Source organism: Paroedura picta, chromosome 4 (genome assembly GCF_049243985.1).
Source record: "Paroedura picta isolate Pp20150507F chromosome 4, Ppicta_v3.0, whole genome shotgun sequence".
Lineage (NCBI taxonomy): Eukaryota > Metazoa > Chordata > Lepidosauria > Squamata > Gekkonidae > Paroedura > Paroedura picta.
In genome coordinates this window covers 104,279,660-104,289,860 of record NC_135372.1, presented here as the reverse complement: position 1 = coordinate 104,289,860, position 10,201 = coordinate 104,279,660, and the positions used below count along the sequence as shown (strand labels likewise).

Below are 10,201 nucleotides of genomic sequence, written 5' to 3'. Positions count from 1 at the left end.
GGGTCAATCAGGACAAAGCTGGCTGCACTCTGATTGGCCCTATTCCAACTTGGACAGCCGGACATGTCTCACCCCCTAGGCTGTTTCATAAATATATAGAAGAACAACAATGGATAAGGATTTTCAGGATTCTCAAATTTCATATATATATCTGTTTTGTTAGAGCCAACAAGGTTTTCAGAAGATGAGAAAGGGAGAAGATCCCTTTTGATGATCAGAAAAGTTAGGTGACACAGAAAAAAAACATGTAGGATGGGGGCTGTAGTTAGAAGGGGAACTGGGTAAGACTGATTGAAAAAGCTGGCTGGATTTGAACTCCATGTTTAAAAAATAAAGTCTATTTTAAATTAGTAAGCTATTTACAATAATGTAACAATAGTGTAACAACAATAATGTAACAACAATGTGCATGTCACTTTGAGAAATACGCTTTTCACTGCATGTTGTAACACAACAGCCTTGGAAAGTTAGCCATTGTGTTGCAGACTGGGAGGGAGGCAGAATGAGAAACTGTGTCTTGCCTAAATATACCAAATTAATGTTCAATTGAGTTGAAAAATAAACAAGGATTTCTATCTCCTCTATGTAATAATTGTGATATACCAACTTGTCTCATTGAAACCAACAACAAAGTTTCCATTTTAACTTAATAGTGTTTTGCCCATGTATGACTATTTTTGCATGGAGTAACCTGATCAGTTGCTATTGGCATGATATATATCAAGGGCCATTTCGCACAGAGCTCAAAGTTGCTATTTGGTTGCTGTTAGCGAAATCGCTACTTCAACTAGCGAAATGTAACTAGCTGTGCCCGTAACGCACAGCTGCGGTTTTTGCGGAATTTAGCACTTTCACTTCTCGTCACTTTCGTAACCCACAGGCTTCCGGTTCTCCGTCTTTTCGCTACAAAGGAGGTCCCTTTTTAGCGCTTCTGGCCTCCCGTGCCCGTCAATCAAACTGCGGGCACACCTTTGACCTCGACCCTAAAGCCGGACTTGTCGGGGTCCCCTTTTTTTAAAAAAAACCCTGGGAAACCCGTAGCAACGCGTTATCGTCAAATCATTGGCGCCCTTGGAACGTGTTTTCTATTGTTTTCTATGAACCAGAGGTTGATGCATTGAAATGTTTGAAAGGTTAATCCCCGCCCACAGTACACGCCCACAGGTTACCTGCTTATATGCACCTGGGCAGACACGCGGTCGGCCTCTCTTTGTTTGCGTAGCCTACTGCCCGCAGCACAGGTTAACGTTGAAATGGAGAGGATTATTGTTCAATTGTTGGCTCGGATGATTGCGTTGGTCCAGCGTATCCGCACCACTGTGCAGCATAGGAGGGCTGCTTCAGAGGAATACCGAGAACGTATTGCCAGAGCGATGACCAGCAGCACAAGACGTTCTCAACGGGCAACCATGGTGGCAAAGAGGCACTGGCAAGCTCTGGCAGAGGTCCGGTTCCCCCCCCGGTTCTGGGCGGACGAAAGATCCTCTGACTGGTGGGAAAATTTTGTGTGGGCTCGCTGGGATGATGACCACTGGATTGCCAACTTTAGAATGTCTAGGGGGACATTTTTTGAACTCGTGGAGGCTCTACGTGGACGCATGGAGAGGCAAGTCACTGGCATGCGGCGCCCCGTGCCAGTGGAAAAAAGGGTGGCGGTCGCATTGTGGTACTTGGCAACCCCTCAGTACTTCCGGACAGTAGCCCAGCAATTCGGACTCGGAGTCACTACGGTTGGCGATATCCTTAAGGAGTTCTGCCTCGCCATGGAGGCGGAATTGTTCAGCAAAGTCGTGTGCCTCGGAGACCGGCTTGGAGCGGTGAGTGTCATTCGATCCCCTTTGCCCTTTAAATTTTTTTTCTTGTTTGACAGGTCAGCAACGAAGACGCGATACACCCCACGCTGACATGCCATGGCTTATATTCTTTTCTTTCCCTTATTCCAGAGTATGGACGGGTTTGCCAGGCTTGGATTCCCGCATTGTTTTGCGGCCGTCGATGGAAGCCACATCCCTATCCGTGCCCCCGGGGGAAGCATAAAGGAGTACGGTAACAGGAAGGACTTTTGTTCTGTTCTCCTGCAAGGAACTGTGGACTTCTCCGGCCGGTTTATCGATGCCGAGGTGGGGTGGAGTGGCAGGAGGCATGATGCCCTTGTTTTCAGGGAATCCAACCTCAGGAAAGCCATGGACGAAGGGGTCTTTGTTCCAGGAAACCCCGCCGCCACCATTGAGGGCGTGCGTGTGCCGGCGTTGGTGCTCGGTGACGGAGCCTACCCATTACGACGCTGGCTCATGACTCCCTACAAGCGGCCAAGGACAGACGTGCAGAGCCACTACAACCTCAGTCACTCCCGGGCAAGGAATGTAGTGGAGCGTGCCTTTGGACGTCTGAAGTCCCGGTTCCGTTGCCTGATGTCCCGACTCCATGTGCATATAGACAATGTGACTCCGCTGATCATCGCGTGTGTCATTTTGCACAACATATGCGAGGACAAGGGACATAACATCCCCTTCCCTGTGGATGAACCTGATCCTGTGGTCCTTGAGGACACTCAAGACATCCCTGAAGCAAGGAGAAAAAGGATCTATGCTGAGGGGTGCAAGGTTCGGGACGCCATAGCCACCCACATCTACAGAAACAGGAGGCGTGTTTAATTGTTTTTCCCACTCTGTTGTTGAATAAAGTTTTGTGTTCTTTCTTTAACCTTGTCTTGTGCGGTTTGTGTACTTTGCCAGCAAAAAAACGGGGATTCTCTGGTCCAAAAGCACTTTGACAGCCCTAAATGCTAACTCCCCACTGAAATTGACACACACAATACGGAAGCGCTGAACGGGGAAAGTTCGGGGAGGCGGGTAGCCAGGAAGTATTGGCGACCCCTGTCAAACCGGAGGATCAATCCACTTATGTTCCAAGGAATAATTTTATTGGTGGGCAGCTTTGATACATTTAAAATAGGGGTGGTCGATCGGAGCAACGTACGTTCGTTCCCTAACCGTCATTCCGAAGATGCCGAAGCCACGGAAGGGCTCCTTCTGGCAGCGCGCCGAGGCTGAGGCACTTCTGGAGCTGGTGCTCCAATCGAAAAGTGTTGGCCGCCTTATGGCCAGCACCCACTGCCACACCAAGGGTGCTTACCTGGTGTTGGCATCGAAGCTGAGGGAGAGGGGCTATGTCCGGACCTGGGAGCAGGTCCGGACAAAATTTAAGCGAGTGAAGCTGGACTTCCTCAACAGTCTGGAACAGTGGGGGGGGGGTCCCGCAGCCAAGCGGGAGGACGGTCTTCCACGACCAGATGGTGAAAATATGGGAGAAGGCTGGGAAGCCCCCCCTGGAAATGAGGAGGCATATGGGTAAGTGCTGCCCTCGTTGTGTTTTGCCCTTAAACATGCATGGCATGACTAGCTGCCTCTTTCCCCTACTGTCCCCAATGAAATTCGAGAAAGTACTTAGATGCTGTCAACCCCCTCTGACTTAGCCCGCCAGTACTGTGTAGAACCACTTTGGTTATGCGCTTTGACTCTAACTGTGGTGTGTCTACCAGCTGTGTTTCATCTCTGTTTTGTGTCCTTTTAATTAGGATTTCTCTTTTTCTTTGCCCAGCCACACAATCACCATCCAAGATGGCAAAAGCACCTGAGCTAGAGGAGGGGGAGGAAGAGGGACCTTCCACCTCAGGACAGGTTGCAGGTGAGAGTTTTATGTCTGTGCGGGAGACCCATGTGTGTGTTCCCCCATGGAGCAATATGGGAGCCTGCTGTGATGCTTCCATTTGAAGTGCTATTAAATTCTTTGTTTGATTTCTATAGCAGAAACTATGGAGGCAAGGCTGCGTGCCATGGAGGCCAGGGTGACTGCCCTAGAGGCTGAAGTGGCAGACCTGAAAGGGGAGTTAGAGCAGCAAAGGCAGCAGAGGGAGGCGGAAGAACGTAGGTTATGTTCCCCACTGCCCAACTCTTCTCACACTGTGGCTAAGGCCACCAAAAAGTGTATGCATGTAAACTAAAAAAATTGGAAAATATGTCTGGCACTAATGTGTACTTTTTCTCCCTCCCCACACAGTTAAGAAGAAGGAGGACGAAGACCTCTTCCACCGCAAAGTGCGGGGGACCATGGGACGGTTGTGCAGGAGAGTGAGGGAGCTGGAAGGGGCTGGGGAGGGGAGCGGTGGGACCTAAGTTTTGTTTTCTTTTTGTGTTTTGGGGTGGGGGGTGTTGGGGGGGTTCCCAGTTACTTTGCCCATTTTTCTATCCCTGTTAAATATTTGAATTTGTTAAAACACAGTTGGCTTTCTTGGAGGGTGGGGGTGGTGGTGGGGGGGTCCAAGTTACATTCCCTTGTTTTTTTCCCCTGTTGAACTGTTTCTGAAAATAAAATGTTGTTGTAAATTTCCTGAAAAAGACTCCAGTGTGACTCCTTGCACACCTTTCACCCCAAACTCCTAAAACACCTTTAACCTTTAAAACACCCTCCAACCTCCAACCCACACAACGGTGCCAGAATAGGCACAATCACTAGAGAGGGTACACAGAGACAGAGTCAAAAACATAAACTTTATTGAACAGACAACAGCAAACACAGATAAACAGACAAAATGGCCCAAACTAGGAGGGGGAGAACTTGTCCACGGGTTTAACGACTCTCTTCCCGAGAACAGTCCTCCTTCTCGTTTGGGTCGCGGCATTCTGAGAGGGGGTGGGTGGGGTGGGTGCTGGAGGTGGTTGGGGGGGTGGGGTGGGTGCTGGAGGTGGTGGGGGGGTGTGGGTTGGGGGGGGGACGTGCACTGTAATCTGAGGAGGGGGGGCCGCCTCCATAACCGCGACCACCCTCTCCATCAGCCTCCTTATCATTCGAACTTCCTCCACGATTTCGCGTAGTGAGTTGTTCGAGTCTCTAAGGATGGCACGGAATTTTTTGCCCTCCTGGGCCACGAGGGAGAGCATCGCCTGGTCTGCAGCAGCGGCATGCCTGGACTCCTCCTGGCAGTGCTCCAGGATCCTTTCTCCCACACTAGTCAGGACGGAGACGCGCCGCAGCCTGCCGCGTTCCCTGGCCAGCCTCTCCTCAGCCGGGAGAGCGCCCCTGGGTGGTGAGCCAGCTGGCTCGTCGTCTTCAGAAAGGACCTCTGTTGGCAAAAAAAGAGAAACAGAACTGTTAGTAACAACGAGACAGTCAAAACCCACCCTGGTGCACATGGTGGCCTTTCTTGGTTACATATTGTTAAACAAAGACTCAGAACAATGCCAGGGGAGCACATGGTTATTGTTTGTTTGCCCATGGTGGCCTTTCTTGGTTACATGTTAAACCAAGACTCAGAACAATGCCAGGGGAGCACAAAAATGAAAAGGAAGCACACAGTTATTGCACACAGACATTGCCCTGCAGCCATGGCTCGAAAGGAACAGTTCATGCACGCTCACCATCTTGTATCTGTATCCGCCTGCGCAGGGCAGGAGGTCCAGCCACCCCACGCTCCTCCTCCTCCTGTGTCCCGGGTATAAAATCTGAAAAAAGGGAAAAAAGAACATGATTTAGGACCAAAGTGTGGCAAAGCTAGCTTCAAACCCTAAAGCAGCAACGTTGAGGGACTATCTTCTGTCTCTTGGCAGTGCTGCTGCCCTGCACAAACAGAAAAGCACAAAGCAGTTAACCCCCCCCCCCCTTATTGCAACTGATACTTACCAACATTTGTGGACGCCCCAGAATCACTGTCCTCTGCTACTGCTGCAGGGGACTCGAGGACCACCGTCCCAGGCATCTGTGTCTCTGTGGACAAGAGCAGAAAATAGTGAAAAAGGAGCAAGCATACAACCTGAACCACACAGCAAGCTCCCAAAGAAGTGGCTAGAGCACTGCAGAAGGCCTATGGCTGAGGCATGCAGCAAAACTGTTTGGGTTGTTGTTTAAACACAACCGTTTTAAAAAGCCACCCAAAGCAATCCACAAACATCCAAGCATAGCATGCGTTGCAACGAACACAAGGCATACAATAGTGAAAAAGGAGCAAGCACACAACCTGAACCACACATCAAGGTCCCAAAGTAGTGGCTAGAGCGCTGCAGAAGGCCTATGGCTGAGGCATGCTGCAAAACTGTTTGGGTTGTTGGTTAAACACAACCGTTTTAAAAAGCCACCCAAAGCAATCCACAAACATCCTATCAAATCCTATCATATTATGCGTAGCAACGAACACACGAGAAAACGATCCCCAAACGTCAGAACACACATTTGCTCAATATAAAAACAATAAAATATAAAATAAAAAGAAAATTACTTACCGGAGGCAAGGGGCGTTTGCTCAGGAACCTCCTCCGGCTCCCCAGGAGCCATGGCCATCAGGTCCACCGTGACCAATTCCACTGGTCGTTGCTGGACGGGGGGTGGAGGCCGAAAGCTGGACGAGGTGCCCTCGCCGGGATCCTCCTCAGCGGGTGGTTCCTCGACCGGGGCAGCCGGCTTCCGAACCACCTTAAGACTCCTCCCGACGCGCTTCGGCCTGCCGGCTCTTTCCCCGTCTCCGTACAGCTGGCGCTGCTCCTCGAAGTAGGGGCAGGTCACCTTTTCGTTGCCGGAACCCTTGTTACGGTTCACGGCTCTCATGTACTCCGCCCGCATCGTTTTGGTCTTCGACCGGCATTCAAGGCCGGTCCTGTTGTGGCCCAGGGCACGCATCTTTATGGCCACTTGCTCGAAGACCTCCCTATTCCTGTGAGAGGACTGGAAGGCGTCCTGGATTTTCTCCTCCGAGAAAATCGTGATCAGGTCCCTGATCTCCGCGTCCCTCCAAGTTGGGCCACGGCCGGTTGCAGGGACGGACGAGGCTTGCGAAGAGGATTCCATGGTGCTTTCGCTAGTAGCTGAGCAAAATGGTGGTGCGAGGTGCAGGGTGCAACGGATCATATACCTTCCCGCACACAAAGACAAAGGTACTAGCCGGCTCCTGATTGGTAGAGGGCAGTAGGGGACACGCGCATTGGCTACATTAGGTCACATGTCACGTTCAAAACTCCTCGCGCGGGAACAGGATCTGCTCCTAATGGCCAGATTAGCGCCTTTTGTTTGACTTCTCGCATGCGCTGATTCGTCCACACGCGGGAAGAGCAGTTTGAACATGCAGCGGGAGCCATTTTAGTGAGATGTCCGCCATTACAAAAACGCATGCCGGTGTAAAACCGAGAGCAATTGCAGTGGTACGCGACAGTTCCCCAATAATATTCACCAACCAAAGCATAAATCAATGACATGTAACTGGCGAACGTTCGTTGTCACGCTCAGCGGACAGTTTTTTAAAATGAACGGCGGACGGCGACTCCGCTTGCCGGAGGTCTAGCCGCCGATGGAAGGGGTTGTCCGCACCCAAGCACAACCACGCACCCGGAACCACACAAAGACCCACTACACATAAACCGCCCCTCATGCTAGAATCATTTCTATTGAACCCCTCTAAGCTAAACTGGAGACTGCGAGCGGTGAACGTTCGTTGGCACGCTCAGCGGAAAGTTTTTTTTAAATGAACGGCGGACGGCGACTCCGCTTGCCGTAGGTCTAGCCGCCGATGGAAGGGGTTGTCCGCACCCAAGCACAACCACGCACCCGAAACCACACAAAGACCCACTACACATAAACCGCCCCTCATGAAATCACCTCGAATCATATCTATTGAACCCCAGTAATCTAAACAGGAGACTGCGAGCGGCGAACGTTCGTTGGCACGCTCAGAGGAAAGTTTTTAAAAATGATCCCCGTACGTTGACTCCGCTAGTACTGGCCTAAGGTAGACGTGGTTTTAAGCTATGGGCAAATGTTTGGAACGTGACGGTGTGTGCCACTGTGCTTTTGGAAAACTATTGTGGTGTCCGGGCAGAATTTCAGAAAGTGAACGTGCTTGAAAGCCAGTCGCTGTCTCGTTGCCTCGTAGATCCCCGCTCGCTCGGAGAAAAAAGATGGCGGACAGTTCGCCGGAAGTTAGGAGGAAAGGCTCGGGAGGAGGGACTTTGAAGAAACCGCAACAATGGTAACGCACAAGTCTGTGGCGCTACTGTTGCAGATTGGTTGCAGGAGTGTATCGCTATCCGGAGGGTGAATCCACTTTTCTGGATTCCCCTAGAAGCGCTACAACGAAGCGCTTTTTGCGGGTCGGTTGCAGGACTGTTGCAGATTGTGTACGACGTCGTGGGTTATGGCAAATTTGTAGCGTTTCCAATTTGCAACCATCCTGCTACTTTGAAGCCGTGCGAAATGGCCCCAAGTATAATTGAAGGTCTCCTTGGATATCTGGCATATTCCACAAAGCTGGCCTGATATATCAGGCATATAATTGTGGTAAGGTAGTTTAATCTTCCTCATTCATATATGTTTATTTCTAGCTCTCATTTTATAAAAGTCAGATAGTTTGTGTAACCTTTTGGGCAGCCTTGTATGATTCAGCCATTTGTATTGATAAATACGCCTACACACATAACCTCTCTTCTTACAGTGCCAGCCATGAAAACATTGATTTTATGCTTTTTGCTACCTAGAATGCTTCCTGCAGAAAGAAGAATTTCAACTCAGAAGGTCACATTTGAAAGAGGGATGTTGGAAGAGAACAGTGCACCAAGAGAACTGATTTGAACACTAGCAAAAAAGTGCCATTTACAAAAGCTTCTGCCAATCCTGTTTTATCTACTTAACCTTTTCCTCTTTCAAATGCAGCTGTTATTTTAGACAGCCTAAATTGATTTCACTATTCATTTGGCCATGACATTCACTTGCTTTATTTTGGTGAAGAGATCTGAATTCTCTCCCCACAATCCCATTTTTTTGACCTCTGTGCTTTCAGGTTTGTTCACCTTGAAGGAAGAAAGTTCTTCCCCACTTATCCAATTAAATATACATACAGCAGTGTTCTCGAAAAGATCAGTAAAAAGGGTGTACCGGGAAGAGAAAGCATTTTAGGATGAATTATTGATAAGAATTTCAGTTTTTTAAAAAACAACTGTCGTTATGTCCGGCTTGGCCAAACAGAACTGTACCATCATGTAGCATTTTCTGGGTTAAGAAAGGTAGCTTCTCTACCTTATAGGCATTCTATAGCAGACAACAGTGATTCTTGCACTTCTGAGTGTCGGAATCCCAAGTCAGCATTTTTATGGCTAACCATTGCTGGAAAGCAGAACAGTCATTCCACTCAGTTGTTGTCATGGTGTTTGGAAAGTGAAAGATATTTGCCATATAAACTTTTAGTAGCTGAAAATAATAGCTAAACATGTTGTCGTGACCAATGTGTTTTATTTTAATAGACAAACATATATATGGCAGTCATGTATAATTGATTGATTTCTGAGATTTGTACTCCATCTAGGTTTGCCAGCTCCAGGTTGGGAAATACCTGTAAATTTGGAGGGCGGAGACTGAGTGAGTAATGTCTGCGGAGAAAGTTCAGGGGGATATTATGTCAAAGTGTCCAGTTTCCAAAGGGATCATTTTCCCCAGTTGCTTTGTCACCTGAGATCAGTTGTAATCCTAGGAGATTGCCAGTGACCACCTGGAGGTTGGCAACTCTCACTCCACTTTCCAGACTAAATGCTGGAAGTGACTAACAAGTTTGATGACAAATATGTGGCCTATCTAGTTTAATGCCAGCTGTAATTGCACCTCTCTGTTTTTTAGTAGTGTCAATTTATAGGAAAACATATATCATGGGCTACATTCTTCCATATGAGCATGTGAAAGCCTACAAGATACAGGGAAGTGTGATTTTGGACTGGAGTCTTGGACTTGAACTGGGGAAGGTAAAGGTAAAGGTAAAGGTATCCCCTGTGCAAGCACCGAGTCATGTCTGACCCTTGGGGTGACGCCCTCTAGCGTTTTCATGGCAGACTCAATGCGGGGTGGTTTGCCAGTGCCTTCCCCAGTCATTACCGTTTACCCCCCAGCAAGCTGGGTACTCATTTTACTGACCTCGGAAGGATGGAAGGCTGAGTCAACCTTGAGCCGGCTGCTGGGATTGAACTCCCAGCCTCATGGGCAAAGCTTTCAGACGGCTGCCTTACCACTCTGCGCCACAAGAGGCTCTTACTGGGGAAAGGCAGACTTAAATCTCACTTAGTCCCACAGATCTCACTAAGCGACCCTAGGCTTTCAAGCTAATATTCCTCACAGTATTGATATGAAGAGAAAATGGAAGGTAGCACAACCATGTTCACCTCCCTGGGCTGCTTAA

General features: G+C 49.0%; 1 protein-coding gene across 1 annotated transcript; it reads right to left on the bottom strand.

The window, feature by feature from the left end:
* Nucleotides 1-3,931: 3,931 nt before the first annotated feature.
* On the bottom strand, nt 3,932-6,304 carry LOC143836673 (uncharacterized). The gene is made up of 4 exons (XM_077336220.1): nt 5,680-6,304; nt 5,418-5,501; nt 4,944-5,122; nt 3,932-3,943 (listed from the first exon to the last, which is right to left on the bottom strand). Exons 1-4 carry the CDS (start codon nt 5,753-5,755, stop codon nt 3,932-3,934), a joined length of 351 nt encoding a protein of 116 aa, XP_077192335.1. The 5' UTR covers nt 5,756-6,304.
* Between the last annotated feature and the right edge of the window lie 3,897 nt (nt 6,305-10,201).

What these genes read in the sequence shown, in the direction of transcription:
- LOC143836673 (XM_077336220.1), bottom strand. Translation starts at nt 5,755, where the DNA reads ATGCCTGGGACGGTGGTCCTCGAGTCCCCTGCAGCAGTAGCAGAGGAC. An exon ending in TGGGGCGTCCACAAATGTTG is followed by an intron (nt 5,502 to 5,679) that starts GTAAGTATCAGT and finishes CCCTTTTTTCAG; the next exon opens with ATTTTATACCCGGGACACAG. An exon ending in GCGGATACAGATACAAGATG is followed by an intron (nt 5,123 to 5,417) that starts GTGAGCGTGCAT and finishes TTTTGCCAACAG; the next exon opens with AGGTCCTTTCTGAAGACGAC.